At 44.2% G+C, this 17,692-nt stretch overlaps 1 protein-coding gene across 17 annotated transcripts in view; it reads left to right on the forward strand.

Moving 5' to 3' along the window:
• Nucleotides 1-17,692, forward strand: part of RBFOX1 (RNA binding fox-1 homolog 1) — a 1,496,801-nt gene that overhangs the window by 142,065 nt on the left and 1,337,044 nt on the right. For all 17 annotated transcript variants that reach the window (XM_080981485.1, XM_080981488.1, XM_080981483.1 and 14 more), the window contains exon 2: nt 10,470-10,529. In XM_080981485.1, coding sequence (XP_080837611.1) covers nt 10,470-10,529 — 60 coding nt within the window. The remainder of the gene's footprint in view (nt 1-10,469; nt 10,530-17,692) is intronic.

Here is a 17,692-nt window from a genome sequence, read left to right on the forward strand (position 1 = left end):
CTTCTAAATCCAGCCCGCAGACGGTCCGGGAATCAGCATGTTTTTAGATGAATAGAATGTGTCCTTTTATTTAAAATGCATCTCTGGGTTATTTGTGGGGCATAGGAATCTGTTCTTTCTTCTTCTTCAAAATATAGTCCAGCCCCCCCACAAGGTCTGAGGGACAGTGGACCGGCCTCCTGCTCAAAAAGTTTGCTGACCCCTGCTCTACAACTCAGTTACATTCCTTCCCCAAATGCGCTCCTACATAGTTGCACAATTCATTTGCCATGCTGCTGAATTATTCATTTATTCACTAGCAATTATTTATCTATTGCCTATTATGAAAACATCTCAAGGTAGTTTATAATAATAATAGTAAGTCAATTAAAAATATGATAGCAACAATAAGATAAACCCAACAGGGTTAGCAGGCAGTGCAAAATTTATCTCAAAAGAGTTATGACAAATGGCTGGAGTCAGTAGCTAGCAAGGGCCTCGGGAATCAGGTGAATTTGAGTAAGCAACAAATTCACTTCTTGATGATAGTTTGTCACAGCAAAGCAAACAGAGGCCCTTGCATTGGTCGAGGAGGATTTAAACGGTGTAGTCCATTTGCATGTGGCACAAGTCTTGGATAGCTCTGTTAGTTAGAGCATGGTGCTGATAATGTAAAGATTGCAGGTTCAATCCCTGTATGGAACAGCTTCATATTCCTACATTGGATTAGATGATCCTCAGGGTCCCTTTCAACTCTACAATTCTGTGATTCTAAGTCTCTGAAAGCACACTACTTCAAAGAAACATGCTACAGCTTGCGTTACTGGATGCTCCCATTTGTCAAAGCCCCCCTGAGCATCCCATGTGAGCATGTCAGGGAGAAGGCTAGCCTAGGATAAATCAGTCTGTTTCTTGACCTTGCCACTTTCACATGTGTTCACCCACAACAGAATCAGTGTGGTATACTGGTCACATGAAGACCTGGGAGACCAGGTTTCAAATCCTTGCTCAGCCATGAAGCTCACTGGGTGACCTTGGACAACCAGTCTCTGTTCAAACTACCTTGCACGGTTGTTGTGAGGATAAATGGTGAGGGGACAAGAACCATGTCTTCCACCTTGAGCTCCTTGGAGGAAAGTGGGGTATAAATGTAACAATAGAGAAAAAAATTAAATAGATAAGTCAGTTTCTTCCCATTTCTGCATTTCATTCCAATTTTTTTAAAAAATCCACACAATAAGTTGGATTTAAATATGTATTTTTAAAATTCTATCCTCCCCCCCTCAAATATGCATTTTAATATGTATTTTGATTTCTGTATTGGAAAATAGTTAATGCTGATGCATAAGTCAGTTCTGATCTTCACATTAATCAGTTGCCAATCAGATCAGTTCCTTTCAGAATCCTCAGACCTCTTCACCAACAGTCTTGCTCTTTGCCAAAATCCTTCTACCCCTTCAGAAATGTAACTACTTCTCCTTTAACTGTCTTAACAGCTCCTATTATTTTTTCTGTTTCTTTCTGAAGAGCAAAGCAGGTGGTGGGCTGGGGAGTGTGGAGAGAGACAAACAGAATCAATGCGGGGAGCTCATTTCTACTCTCCCCCTAGGTGGAAACGCTGAAGCTTACCTTCAGTGCTTCAGTGTGTAAGCAGAATTCGATTTCACAGGCAGATACACAGAAAGGCATACACAGCAAGCAAACAGTTGCTGGGGGCCAAGGAAGGAAGAAGAATATCCACCAATTCCCATTTGTCAGAGTAGAAGGAGATCTGGGTTTGTTTTATTGAGCAAATGAAATGCTAAATGACCTTAATGGCCATTCATTTGCACCTCTGGCCATTGTATGGTGGGCTGTTTTTAGAAATCTTCCTCTGCTGCTCCTGGAATCAATGATTAAAGCAGGATTGTTAATCAACCCATTAAATACTACTTAGAGTGATAATTTTGGATAATGGGCAATTTTAAGGGCATTAATGACAATCTGCAGTCAGCCTGATGGAATGTGGAGGGGGAACAGAGCTCACAGACTGGAGTGATGTCATATAAGCTGCTGCCGGTTGTCCATTGGTCGGATGTGACTTTGTTACAGATGATAAAGATGCACCTATCTGTTCTTGTTCCATTGAGTTTGCCATCTACATTTTAAACAGAGGAGGCGATAGAGAATCACAAGTACAGTAGTACCTTGGGTTACATACGCTTCAGGTTACATACGCTTCAGGTTACAGATTCAGCTAACCCAGAAATAGTGCCTTGGGTTAAGAACTTTGCTTCAGGGTGAGAACAGAAATCGCGCGGTGGCAGTGGAAGGCCCCATTAGCTAAAGTGGTGCTTCAGGTTAAGAACAGTTTCAGGGTAAGAACGGACCTCCAGAACGAATTTAGTACTTAACCCGAGGTACCACTGTAAATAAAAACTAGGTGGAGTTTTCAAAGCCCCGTGGACCATCCCTGTCTTGTCCAGTTCAGAATGCCAGATCCAGGATGGAACATGCCACATGTTCCCTGATATCAAGGGGAAAGAGACTCTGTGTTAAGAACATAGGAAGAGAGCTGGTGGATCAAGCCAATGGGCCATCCTCTTCTCACAACAGCCAGCTAGATGCCACTATGGGAATCCCAGCGGCAGAACCTGAGTGCAACGGCAACTCTCCCTGCTTGTGATTCTCAGCAACTGCTATTCAGGGATATACTGCATGGGTAGGCAAACTAAAGCCCAGGGGCCAGATCTGGCCCAATCACCTTCTCAATCTGGCCTGCGGACAATCTGGGAATCAGCATGTTTTTACATGAGTAGAATGTGTGCTTATATTTAAAATGCATCTCTGGGTTATTTGTGGGGCATAGGAATTCGTTCATTATTTTTTTCAAAATATAGTCTGGCCCCCCACAAGGTTTGAGGGACAGTGGACTGGGCCCCTGCTGAAAAAGTTTGCTGACCCCTGATATACTGCCTCCAACAGTAGAGATAAAACATAGCAATTTGGGCTAGTAAGCTTTGATAGCCTTGGGGCAACTGTGCCTATACCTCTTTTAAAGCCACCCATGTTAGTGGCCATCATTACCTCTTCTGGGAGTGAGTTCCATAGTTTAATGATGCACTATGTGAAGAAGCACTTTCTTTGATTGGAAATGGGGGTGGGGCTGGTGGCTAGTTCCACCTGCTTTGCTCCACCTTTCAGCCCCAGGAGCCTTCATAATGGAGCTGTTGCCTTCCTGCTGTTGAGTTATAAAAGATGGAGGGGGGCAGGAATCAGTTGCTAGATGTCATCAGCTTGGAGATTGCCTTTGGATGTGACGTGCTAGATATTGTCACTGGATATTCAAAATTCACACCTCTAAATTTTGCAGTGCAGTTTTCTAACCCCCAAAAAGGTCTGTATTAGGAGGGAAGTATGCCCCAGAATATCTGCATTAGTGAAGACAATGTACAATGTATAACAATGCATTGTATCAGGGAAATTGTTTGCAAAAATGCATATATTGGGTAACATCACATACGAAACTAAAGTATATTAGGCGATATGCACATAAAATGCATACAAAAATGCAGACTTTAAAAATAAATAAATGTAAAACTGATGGTGGGAATGTGATGAACTGAACTTTAGATTGGAAAAAAAGACATCAAGAAACTGAAATTCATCTATCTCTAGGTACACACTCCAAATGGGATTGGACTGGAACTTGTTAGGAGAAGTGAACCTTACAGCAAACCACTTCCCTGCACCCACTACAGCTCCTCTGGTTATCAACATTGGTTAACTCACTACTTTGCCTGGCCAGGTTTATATAATTTAACATCCCATGTTAGGGTTAGAGTTTTTGTTTTAATTCTTGATAGCATCATGTACCACTAACATGAGTTTGACCAAACTGTGGGAGGCAGTGGAAGACAGGAGTGCCTGGTGTGCACTGGTCCATGGGGTCATGAAGAGTCGGACACGACTGAACGACTAAACAACAACAAGGATCATGTACAGTAATAGATATTTTCTTTGGCACTGACCTGGCATTTTAAAAAGGAGAAAACTAATGATACTAACAGGTTCCCCAAGTTCCTTGGCCAGTTGGAAAACTCAGACTGCCTGAGATGAGAGTTAAGGGAAAAAGTCATGTGTAGCGAGGAATAAACATTTGAGAATATTGCCTCTAATCATCCCTTTCTTTTGTCTTTTGTTAAGCTTGTTTGTTTTAATACTATTTCAAGAGTTTGATGATGCTATAATTTTCTAACGACTTACTCAAGATAGTGATAGAACTAATATAATATTTAATTGAGAACATTAATCTAATCACGCACTTATTGGTGCCTTATGGTTGAAACCAAGTTCAAGCTTCTATTTCTTTTTGAAGGGTGCATTATTTTACACAATAAAGTTCAAACTTGCTATCCTCTTGGAACCCTTTTTACATTCTATTCTTTCCTGAAGATCTCCTTGAAGACATTGTGAGAGATGGACCATGACTTGAGCTAGGAGCTGAGAACCAGGATTCAGGACGAAAGGGTTCAGTGAGATCCAGGAAGCAGGAGCAAGGATACAGGACCACACACCAGAGGTCAAGAAGCCGATGCTAGTCCTACTCAGGGTAGACCTATTGAAATCAATGGGCATGCCAGGTTCATTTCTTTTAATGAGTCAACTCTGAGTATAACTTAGTTGAATAGAACCCCAAACCTCTTCTATCGTCCAGAGGCAAGCCACAGTAACAATAGTACATGACATACTGTTATTTTTCAATTCTTTTTAGATTGGATGCTTTCTGCTTTTTAAAGAATCTGTAGCTATTAACCACAGTTCATTGGCTCACTGGTAGACTCATTCAGATGCTTCAAGTCTCCTCTTCCCCTAGAGTGGTATTCTGTTGCAGCTTTGCTTAGCTAAAAGATTTGTTAATCTCAGCATGGAACTTTAAACTTCTAACATCTGCTCTGGCATGGTGGTGGTCCAGTTGGCTTCCGTTTCACTTCCACATGTGTTTTGCCATCACTGAAGGGTGCTAACACAAACCTTCCAGTCATTGCTGCAATCTTTGCAACTTTTTGTGCATTGCTAAATCATTTCATATTTTTTTTCATTGCAAAGACAATTATAGCCCAACGCAGATGCTGCTGAATCTCTGCTGGAACATAGGAAACTGCCTTGCACTGATCTAGCTCAATATTGTCTATACCAGTGGTTTTCAAGCAGTGTGCCATGGCACCCTGGGGTGCCTTGAATGATAGTCAGGGGTGCTACAGAAGCACTGGCCTTTGTCCCTCTTTCCTTCTCTCCCTCCTCTGATGTCCTCTCACAACTCTGCCTCCCCAAGGCTTGCACAGCTGTTTATTGCAGCAGCCCTGGCTATAAGTTCCGCAGGCGAATGGTGCCTTTAAGAAGCACCTCTGTTGGGGGGGGGGCAGCTCAGAGACCAGGGGTGGCAGCAGTAGCTGGCTGGAGGACTCCAAAGGAGAGGGGAGATGAAAGGAGGCTGAGGGAACACTCCACAATGGAGGGTGTTAGAAAAAGGTGTGAGGGGCTGCCAGCTCTGCAGGCAGGGGGTGAAATAACTGGGCTCCTGAGCCCCACAGGGGTGCCGCAGAAAGCATGCAGTTGGTTAAGGGAGCCATGGACACAAAAGGTTGAAAACCTCTGCTCTACACTGACTGTTATGCAGCGGACATTCCTAGCCCTACTTGGAGATGTCAAGAATTGAATTAGGGGCCCTCAAGATCCCTGGCATCTCCAGATAGTCCTGAGAAAGAATCCTATAGGGAATCTTAAAGAGCTGCTGGCAGTCAGTGTAGACCAGTGTTTCTCAACTGTTCTGTGAAAGCCTGAATGGAACTATGAAGCAGTTCAAGGGGTTCTGTGAAGAAAAACATTGCAGTGGTGGGCAAGCACAATGTGTGATGCTCCTGGTCCTGCCTTCTCTCTCTTGTAGCAACATGCAGCATTGAGAAGGCTGCCCACTCTGTCCCACTACTGGGTCAAATGTGGTGTTTGAGCACTTGCTATGAGAACCTCTTGTCACCTCTTAGCTTCAGGAATTGGTCTCTCCTAGTTTAGGGCTGGGTTTTCCAGGACATTACTGGGATTTCAAAGGTGGAATTGACATCCAGGGGGAATTTCTGAAAGGCGGCACTTCGTCCTGGATCTTAGGCAAGTCAATCGAAAAATCGTGGGGATTTTTTTGGTGTTTTTGTAAAAATAAAGCTCAACAACAAAGCTCAACCATTTTTAGGGTGTTCTGGTTTTTACTTTTTGAAATATGGGAACCCGATGCTGGGGAATGAACATGCATGCAAAGTAGATGCTCTACCGCTGAACGACAACCCTTCCTTTGCAAACTATTTATTCCAGAATGGAGCAATGTAGAAACTAAAGCCAATGTTACGTTTCCCAGCAGGAAATGCTGCTGGTGTGATCTCATCATCATTATCATCATCACCCCTCTTTTCCTACATCTAAGGTTCACTGGCTTTGTCTCTCCACATACATGTGTCCATGTGCATTGCACTATTGGTCACCCCTTTGTATGTGTGGACGCAGCATTTTTTAGAAAAGAAAGAGCGCTAATATGGGAAGGAGTGGCATTTTGATTCAGCATTAATAAAAACAACTGAAGCACTGCAGCCAGTCTTCAAAATGGTCTTTTATGTGTAAGAACCCCAAAGGATTGGAGTGGGCAAAAAGTTGAAATTAATGACTAACTAGTGGAAGCCAGGTGCTGCTCATGACACCTGTCTTTTGCTCTGCCTTTCCAATAAAAACAACCACCCACCTGACCTTTATCATAACATTTGTTTTTGAGTTGCCCTTTAAAATACATTAATGGAGTCTTATTTCTTTTATTGAACCAGGCTTGTCTCTCCCCATACGTTCTTCTTACAGGGTGAGTGAGACCATTGGTCCATCTAATTCAGTATTTTCTACACTGATTTGAAGTGGATCTGCAGGATTTCAGAAAGGGTCTCTTCCCAGCCTCACATGAAGATGCCAGGATTGAACCTGGGAAGCTGCATGCAAAGTAGATGCTCTGTCACTGAGCTAGGGAGTATAGGAATCTGACAGTCAGTGTAGGCCATAGGCCGATGGACCAATGATTTGAGTTGGTGTAAGACAGCTTCCTGTGGTCCCTAGTTCCATGGTAGATTGCCTGCTTTGAGTGAAGAAAGTCACAGATCTCAGTGGGGGAGGGAGCGCATCTGCTATTTCATTTTACAGATGTAAGCAACTCATAATATGGGTTTTCTTCAAGCGATCTCTAAGAAAAGAAAAACTAAGCTGCTTCCAAGGCAATTTAGGGTAGCCCTGCCCCTCAGTACTCACAGTTGACATCTACTCAGAGCTAACTTCTTTTCTAACTTGTGCTGCATTTTTTCGTGCATTTGACATTAGTTCCGACTCCCTATAAATCATTGCAATCTAGCTGCATCTTTTCCTATCTTATGTCCTGCTATAAACTTACTGTACCCTACAATTGCTTGCCAAGCTACATAAATATTTCCCCCACCCACCCACACTTAAAGTATACAATTTTAAAATTAATCCTGGGTTTACACGATTTATATTGTTTTTTTCCTTAATCCTGCTCTAAAGTGATATTATATTATGCTGACTGCAAGGAACACAATACCTTATAAGTGCATTTTTTGCTGGAGCCTGGCATAAGCTTTGGGTAATTGCTTGCTATTAAATTCTCCTCTCGCAGTTATTTGTTGGGGAGAGTTTGGCCTGAGGATTTTCCAATTGCTTCTTGCTTTATTTTGCATGCATTTATGTATGATATTTTCATAAGGAAAACAATGTTTCCCATTAATTCTGTCACTTGTGATCTGGATGCTGATGTGTAATTCCTTCCATGGCTCACTGGAAATGGCAGGATGAATGTCGGGCATCTTCAGTTGTGGGTGGTAGGAGTCTGGAAACCTATATGCTCTAGGGCTCACGGCGCTTAAGATGCTGCCAATATGCTCAGCAACAGCTCAGGTTTAGGGAGCCCAGGTGGATGTCATTTCCAGTGCACCTAACATCTATGCTTAGAATATGGAACCCCTGGGAAAGCTTTGTTTCCCATGGCCCTTAGTCCCAGAGGTTCCACCATACCAGTGTATCTAGCAGAGGTTTGTGCCCACTGGGACTAGTAGGGCAGCAGTCAGGGAGCCCGACAGTAGGTGGAAATACCAGTTCATGGAAATCACAGGAGTGGAGAGTGCTGAGATCATGTCTAAGGGCTTGCTATTGGGGCATCTGGTTAGCCACTGTGAGAACAGGATGCTGGACTGGATGGGCCTGATCCAGCAAGCTCTTTCCTTGGTCTTAAGTTACACATTCTCTCTTTGCAACTGCATCCTTACTTGACCTGCACCTGACATCGCCTGGGCATTACAGAAAAAGATGCTTGATCTCTGAATCGTCATACCTGCAATGGAGTTCTTAATGAACCAAGACCTAAATACATTTCTCAAAGGTCCCAATTTACAGGGAAGTCACTCAGCTCAGTCTGTATGATACATTTTCTTCCAGGACTTGTATGGAAAGCTTATCTTTAACCAGCATGTGTTACGCTTACAGACATTGCCAGTGGGCTTCTGAAGGTCTTGTGAGTTACACAAAGGGTAGCAGGTGTTATTTAGGCTAAATTGACCTTGAAATTGATTTCTTTATTTTATGACTTTCTGAAGGGAGATTAGCACTATTTCTTTCTTCCCTTGCAGTGTGAAACAATTTACATGGTAATAGATGGTTGAGACAGTCAAATAAATTGCTGGAAAGTGGTATTATTCAGAGGTGGCAATATGGATCTTGCTTGCATTGATTTCTTAGCCTCAGGGATACACTGATTTTCTAACATCTGGGGGCAAAAAGCCCAAATTTAATTCTGCTTTAAAGACAGGTATATGAGCAGTATTGTCTTCTGTGGCCTGGGATTTACTCTGAAATGATTTTTTTTGGCCAAGCACCCATGTGTTCCTAACAGCAGGGAAAAAAGTATATTATGTTCTAGTATGTGGGGGTCTTCCCCAAGTCACCCCACCTCCCCATGGATACATTACTATTGTATGCTGCTCTTCCACATGTAATGCATATATTGCCTCCAAAATTTCCACACTGCCAGCAGCAGATTGTGTGTGTGTGTGTGTGTGTGTGTGTAGCATGCGAATGGGTTTGCAATTGGGCAAGTCTGGGTTTTAGGAATGGGGAAGCTGTGGCCCTCCAGTTGCTGTTCCACTCCAACTCCCATCAGCCCCAGCCACCATATCCAATGGACAGGGTTGATGGGAGTTGTAGTCCAAAATATCTGGAGGGCACCAGGCTGGGGAAGGCTTGCCATTAGCCATGGTGGATTCCAACAGCATCTAGAGAATAGCAGGTTGGAAAAGGCTGGGTGTGATGGAAGAGACTACGAAGCGTTACAATGTGAGGGGGAGATTTAAGGATCAATAAAACTCAGGAAAACACAGGAAACAAGCTGCAATACATCAATGGTTAAACATACAAAAGCCAACCACCATGGGCAGCTACTGTGGGGAATTTGTTGTTCTTTCATTCAGGGTACAAAAGGCACTTTTACTCCTGGTACAATGAACGTCTGAGAGGCAAAAAGAATACAACGTGTAGGTAGCTGCTGAGGTTATATTGAACAATTTAGCACCAAGCTTGTATCACAATTTATTTAGCCTAGAAGTTGTACTTTGAAAGTGGGAGGGAAACTGGACGCTACCTATTTGTGGGCCTTCTGACAGCACTACCTCACAGGGCTGTTGTGCGGATTAAATGGGAAAATATATATGCCACCCTGGGCTCACTGTAGAAATGCGACAAAGAAATAAGTTCACTCACTGGTAGTTCTGGTAACAGCACCAGTTGGGTTCTCCTATGTTGGAGAGCGCCATTTCTAAAGTGATTTTTACCCACACATTGGCTCTCATTCTGATTTGGCTTCATAATTGTACCACGCAGCCAATGACATTTTATGACTGATGACACCTGAAGCCAAAGCAGTGTGAAGGCAACAGTTCCTGTCTTCTCTCTGATTTGGCTCCTGAGTAAAAGCGAAACCTAGCTGTACTGTGGTTGCTGCTGCTACCAGGATCCCCAGTAAATCCACAGCCTGCATCCTTCAAAATTTCCATAATCCAGCCCTGTTCCTGCAGCTGCCAAAGAAAAGTTGGATTGGGAAGAATTCAGCTCAATCCTGTTTAAAATCATATTTACCTTTCGCCACAGAGTGGTAGCCTTGATATTTGATTTCTCCCACCCATTTTTTTATTCTGTCCTTCCTCCAACAGACTCAAGGAAGCACACATAGCCTTCATTTCCCCCCTACAACAACCCTGTGAGGTAGTTTGGGATGAGCGGGAGACTCATTCACCATACTGTGCAGCGAATGAGAATTTTCCTCTCATCCATGTAGAATGAACACTCCTAGCCATTATGTATGTGTCAAATTCTGCTCTCATATGTGAGTTTCTCATGCCTCCTTCTCTCTGTCTTAATTGCAGGGCTATAAATCTGATGCTATGGAGCTAGGCTGCAGTGCCAGGAATCTTCCTCAAGGTCCAGTAAGTCGAAACATTTTGCTGAATGGATTAGATTCTGTAACTGCATTTTGCATTCTTTTTGGTGTGTGGCTCTTTTTGATCATCCATCAAATGCAATCTTTTTCTTCTTCTTTTTATAAAAACCCTGAGATGGATCGTGTACCTCTTGGAAATAAGTGCATCAGAGTTTGCTAAATGTTCTCAAAGGTTCAGATGTATGACTTTAGCAGACTTGTGATTTGCTTGTCAGATGGAGGGAAATCGTTCAGAATAGCTGCAACTTGAGTTCATTAGGGAACCTGGTAAATCCATCTTGCACTGAAGGGCTTTTGAGCCCTCGTTGTATTGATGATCACAAGATGGAGTGCACCTGACTTTTGTGAATAAGGGAAAGCAATGCGGGTGGGGGGAGGCTTTTGCTATGTTTTCAGTTAGATGATAGCTGGAATGTGTATTTCATGCCATGTCATCCAAATCATGCACCACTTCATGTCCCCAGGATGGGGAAGCCATGTGCAGTATAGATCTCCAATCATCCCCACTAATAGCCTCTAGGAGGGAGTAAGGGTGTGCTCAGAACTCCCAGATATTCTAGCATCATTCTGAGAAAATGTCTTTTGGGGAATTTTGGCTTAGCTCTAGAGGGAAGCTCAGAAACATCATTGCCTGTTCTTGAGCACTGCATAACAGAGGGAACAGAGAGAATGGAACCCCAAAGGGATGGATGAACTGGACCAGCCCCTCGTTGCAGGAAGGGCGCTATTGTTCTTGGATCTGATGGAGAATTTATGCATGAGCCACTATGGGCGTAGCCAGGATTTATATGTGTGGGTGGGTGGGGGAGAACATCAGTTAGTTAAGTATTTTTATTGATTTCCTTGATTGGGGTGGGGCAGCTGCCCCCTGCCCCACTTGACTATGCCCATGTGTGCGCCACTTAAAGTACTGAAGTGATGTGTACATTCAGGTTTACCCTTCTCCTCAACACCGTGCATGAGACTCGGTCTCATTGGGTGGGCAAAAATAACCACTGACCAATGATTGCTGATGTTAAAGGTACAGCTTTGATTCCTTCCATTCTGTAACAGCCACAATAGTGTTCTGATTCTGTTGTCGTCAGTGTTTTCAGACCAGCAACCCACCTTTAACCCAAGTATGACTTTGGGGTCCCATTTCTTTCTTTCTTTCTTTCTTTCTTTCTTTCTTTCTTTCTTTCTTTCTTTTACTATATACCGTATTTTTCGCTCTATAAGACGCACCAGACCACAAGACGCACCTAATTTTTGGAAGAGGAAAACAAGAAAAAAAATCTGAATCTCAGAAGCCAGAACAGCAAGAGGGATCGCTGCGCAGTGAAAGCAGCAATCCCTCTTGCTATTCTGGCTTCTGGGATAGCTGCACAGCCCGCATTCACTCCATAAGACACACACACATTTCCCCTTACTTTTTAGGAGGGAAAAAGTGAGTCTTATAGAGCAAAAAATATGGTATTTGTACGGTGGTAGTACTGCTGTTGCAACCTATCTTGAAGCAAGTCACAGCCTGGTAGTGGATGTTCTACCACCAGTTGAAGGCCAGTGCTTTAACTCAGAGAGGCAGTTTGCACAGCTTCTAAAATCATGGAAGGATTTTATGAGTTTGATGAAATCCCCATGTAGAGTTGCTTTTTAAATATATATCAAAATGGAGATTGACTCAGAGCAGACATAGGCAAACAGCCCTCCAGATGTTTTGAGACTACAATTCCCATCATCCCTGACCACTGGTCCTGTTAGCTAGGGATGATGGGAGCTGTAGTCCCAAAACATCTGGAGGGCTGAGTTTCCCTGTGCCTGACTTACGAGTTCACCATAACATCATTTATTGTGGACAGAAGATGCTCTTTACCTCCATTAACGATGACTAGACATGTAGTTATAGTAATAAAGATTATATTTATGAAAATATAACTTAGTGGATCTGCAAATAAAACCAAACATCAGTTAACCTGTTGGTTAAAATTCTCTTTCCTGCCTGGACCAAAAACTAATTAAACCAAATCAGAAAAAAAACACACCACAGGAATCCCCAGCAGTGTGAAGTAAATGCAAAGTAGGATTACTAAAGCCATTTGGGACACCCCCAAGAAAATTCATATTCAGTCCCCAAACAGGTGACTAGCCAAGCCCCCACTGCAAAGGAGGGAGAGAGGTGCAGGGGCGTAGGGAGGGGGGTGCGGGGAGTGGGGTCCGCCCCAGGTGTCATCCCTGAGGGGTGACAAAATGGCACACCGCGGGGGGGGGGCAACACTTACCGTGGGGGCCTGGCCTGCAGTGCACCCAAGCCAAGCACCTCTCCTGGGAGTGATGCGGTGGCTTGGGGCCCTGCGCTGCCCAAAATGGCAGCGTGGGGCTTGCGTCTGCCAGGCAGACTTCGTGGACAGCTCTCCCCGCCCCTGCCGCTCTGGGTGTCAGAGCAACTAGCTACGTCCCTGGGAAGGTACCCTGAAGAGAGAGAAGAGTTTTAGGTGGCACAGGCTTATAAATCATGATCCTTCCCCCTTTGTAATCATCCCCCACATGGCATCCCTGCCTTCTCCCCTGCAAAAAACAACATTATAGTCTTCTTTCCCAGGGTGTGGCAAATTCGTCCTCACCCAAGGGCAGGAGCAGCATTGTGTGTTGACTGTTGTGGTGGTGTTTGTCAGCATCGCCCTAGAGAGGCAGTGCACCAACTGGACTCATGCACCTCAACCCCGACTGGGCTAGGCGAGCTGGGTAGCACCGCCAGAGACCTCCTTTCTCACAGGAACAGGTCACAGTGCTGTGGACTCACAGCTTAGAGCTGAGAGCACCGGATTCACTGTCTCAATAATACAGTCATTGCGCAGCAGAGTTTTGCAGAGTCTTGCAGAGTATAAACCACTCGGAGAGCAGCTCTGTAGAATATCTTCCTTTTATTCTGTAACTACAACTATGATACAAAACTATATACAGAGCTGAATATTCTAAGCATAAATCAATGCTACACTGAGAGTCTGCAGCTGCTCTTAGCAGCAATCTTATCTCTAGGATCTCCAACACTCTCACTCTCTCCGATACACTGACTGACTGACTCTCTCTCACACAGACACACAGATATGTTGCTGGGCAGAATAAGTAGATAGGCAGGACACGCCTCCTTCTCTCTGGAGAGTCAGCAGAGACCATCAGGAGATGATCAGGAGATTCTTGTGTATGGGAGGGGTGAAATCTCCTCATCCTCCCCCATTTCATCCGACCATTTCAAAAATCTTTAACATAACTGCAATTTGCACATACACTCCAAAAGTTGTTCTCTGCTTACAACCTTGGTTAACATATTTGCAGGTATCTCTCTCCCCCTTTATCTAAGACACTTTATCACATCATTAAACAGTCACTGCAAACACTCTGTGTCTATTAGGAAAGAGTTAAAACACAAATCTCAACCTGAAGTTTACACAAAATACACATTGTGAACACACAAAAGAATAAGCAGCTTCTAGAAAAATCTTCACACACATTTCTTCCTCTCAAATGCAAATTGACATCTCTAATTAGGCAGATTTGAACAAACCACTTTTCAGAACTCAAATACACGCTTTCCTTCAAATATCAGGTAAGGAAATAAATAAAGCGTTTTGTGCTACTACTCTCAGCACACTTCATGCTAGGTTTGAAAACCCCACCAGAGTTGCTCGTGACCGCAGTCTTTGCAAACTCTTCAGAAAACCTTTTCGGTGGTACACCTTTGGTTGTTCTCTCGGATCTGCGCAAAACTCTCTGATCCTCTTGTTCTGGTGCTTCCTCCTCTTTGGGAGAATGGGGAGCTAAAGTATATGAAGCTGCTAAGTCTGAGTCAGCGTCAGACTCACCTGAGGCTTTTGGGCTCTGATAATCTGTGCCATCATCTGGAACTACATTGGCATCAGGATTATCACCACCAACAACACTTGCCTTCCTCTTAACTTTCTTTGCCCCTTTTGCACCATCATCACAAATGGGATGGCACTGAAAAACGCCAACTCTGTCCCATTGTGGATTGTCATCAATACTCCTGGTCAGCCTTATGGTTTTCGTGTCTGTGATCAGAACACGATAAGACCCTTTCTCATATCCTAGGAAAACACCATGTTCTCCACGCTTGCTCAGTTTGTCACCCTGCGAGGTGTGCACCCAAACCTCCGAACCAAAAATTTTAAAATGCTTTACACATGGCTTTCTTCCGTGAAGCATCTCATATGGGGTGCAATTTATACTAGACTGGTACCTCCTGTTATACACGTGACAGAAAAACGAAAGAGCTTCGGCCCAATAGGGATTGGGCAGCCCTGAATCATGTAACAGTGTTCTGATTCCTTGCTGCAGGGTCTGGTTTACTCTCTCACATAAACCATTCTGCCAGGGTGATCTGGGCGTGGCGGTCCTATGCTCAATGCCCTGTTCAGAAAGAAAACTCTCAAACTCTTCTGAACAAAACTCTCCACCCTTGTCTGTGAAAAGAAAACGTACATTCTCATTATGTACATTTATGAGCCATTTACAAAACTGGCGAAACTTGGTAAAGGCTTCAGCCTTTTTCTGCAGCATATAGACCCAAACATATTTCGAATAGGAGTCTATCAGAACCATGAAAAACCTTGAATTGCCTCTAGAGAGCGCTAGAGGCCCCACTAAGTCTGCATGAATGACTTCATATGGTTTCTTGGCCTCTCTCCCAGACTCTGTACCTTTGGGAGCTTGCCTTGCCTTACTCTCAGCACAAGAAACACATTTCATGTGGTAGGGACATTCTTTCAACTTCATACCCTGAACCATATCAGGCATTTTTGCCACAGCCTGGAAATTCAAATGACCATAAACGCGATGGTAATAATAAATACATTGGTCATGCAACTTCTCATTCTTATCTACAGACAAATTGCAACACTCTTTCTCAGTTGCTTCTGCAGTGCCTGTACCTGAAACAAAAGGCAATTGGTACAATCCATTTACACATTTTGCATACAGAATGAGCTTGCCATCTCTAAGAATTTCACAGCGAGATTTAGCAAACACCACCTTAAACCCTTGACGATCAAGCTGGGAAACACTCAACAAATTGTCCTGAATATCAGGCGCATACAGGACATTCTTAATAGTTGCATTCAGGCTCTTTAAGAACACAGTTCCCTGAGCCATACTCGTGAGAACTGTCCCATCTGCTTGATGAATTTCTTTCTCTTGCTTCTCAAGCTGAACAAAGAGATTCTTATCTTTGGCCACGTGGTTTGAACAGCCAGAGTCGACCACGAAGAAACTCCGCCCACGTTGACTGGAACAGCGAGAGATCAAGGCCTTTGAAGTAGCAGGTGCATGGGGATTTCGTCCTCCTCCCCCTCTGCCTCTGAAGTTTCCCTTCTTCTTTGAAGACTTCTTACACTGGAAACTCAAATGGCCTTGTGCTCCACACGAAAAGCACCGCTTCAATTTCAAAGCTTTAACAGCAGCAGTTTCACTTTCACTTTCCCCTGCTGAAGACTCAGACACATTTTCAAGCATATTTTTAACAGCACAGTCCCAGCTTTCTTTAACAGCCTGTCTGCGATCCCACTCATTCAAGAGCACGCTAGACACATAATCTTCTGTTAGCCGGTCAGAAGGCATTGTGGAAATCTGGGCAGCCACTCCATCATAAGACTCATCTAGGCTATTGATCATTAACATTGCAAACACAGCCTCTGAAATAGCCAGGTCTCGCTGAACAAGGTCCTGTCTGAGACGCTTTAATTGAGATAGATGGCTAGGCAAATCACCACCTTTCTCCAACTGCAGCCTGCACAGCTTCTTAAAGAAAATCACACTGGAACCAGCATTCTGCCTCAGATGCATATCTCTCAACTTATGCCAAACAGCTTGTGCAGTCTCTTGACCCTCTAAGTTCACCAGCAAGTGGTCTGAAACACTCAAAACAATTGTCCCTCGGGCTTTCATGTCTGCAGCATGCCACTCAGCCCAATCATCATCATCCTTATCTGGAGGGTCATCTTCTATCGTGTGAAATAGCTTTTCCCTCTGTAAAAGCGCTTTCATCTTTACTTGCCAAACTGCATAGGTTTCAGGCGTGAGGAGAGGAAAGGACAGAGCCATCTGGCCAGAATGTGCACAGGCCATGTCTGCTATTACTTAGAGCAAGTCACTTCCCTCGTGCAACACAGATAAAGCCTTGACTCCTTCAGCCACTCTCTCTCCCACTCAGAGCGCAATTAACAGGCAAACAGGGATGCTATCTTCTTTCTTTGGCAGTCAGCAACATACCTCCATAAATCAAGCAGCAGCAACAGCAACAGCGGCAGCTTGAACACTCTGCTCCAAAACAGCTCTGCTTCTGGGCACCGCAAATCAGTCCAGCATGCAGCGTCCGTTCCACCGTCCGGCAATCAGCAACAGAAACCTCTGGCGACTGGGACGACTGGGATGACTGGAACAACGTCAGGTCAGACGACTGGAACAACGACTGGGCCCATAACCGATGTCAGCATCGCTCTAGAGAGCCAGTGCACCAACTGGACTCATGCACCTCAACCCCGACTGGGCTAGGCGAGCTGGGTAGCACCGCCAGAGACCTCCTTTCTCACAGGAACAGGTCACAGTGCTGTGGACTCACAGCTTAGAGCTGAGAGCACCGGATTCACTGTCTCAATAATACAGTCGTTGCGCAGCAGAGTTTTGCAGAGTCTTGCAGAGTATAAACCACTCGGAGAGCAGCTCTGTAGAATATCTTCCTTTTATTCTGTAACTACAACTATGATACAAAACTATATACAGAGCTGAATATTCTAAGCATAAATCAATGCTACACTGAGAGTCTGCAGCTGCTCTTAGCAGCAATCTTATCTCTAGGATCTCCAACACTCTCACTCTCTCCGATACACTGACTGACTGACTCTCTCTCACACAGACACACAGATATGTTGCTGGGCAGAATAAGTAGATAGGCAGGACACGCCTCCTTCTCTCTGGAGAGTCAGCAGAGACCATCAGGAGATGATCAGGAGATTCTTGTGTATGGGAGGGGTGAAATCTCCTCAGTGTTTAGAGGCTGATGACTTGGGCACCTTACTTGGGGTGCTTTGTTTGGGTGGGCTATGTCCTCAGCTGTCCACTGGTGTAGTGGGACGGGCATTGAGGAATTTGTATCTGTCA

Source organism: Podarcis pityusensis (assembly GCF_964106645.2).
Source record: "Podarcis pityusensis genome assembly, chromosome: 14".
Lineage (NCBI taxonomy): Eukaryota > Metazoa > Chordata > Lepidosauria > Squamata > Lacertidae > Podarcis > Podarcis pityusensis.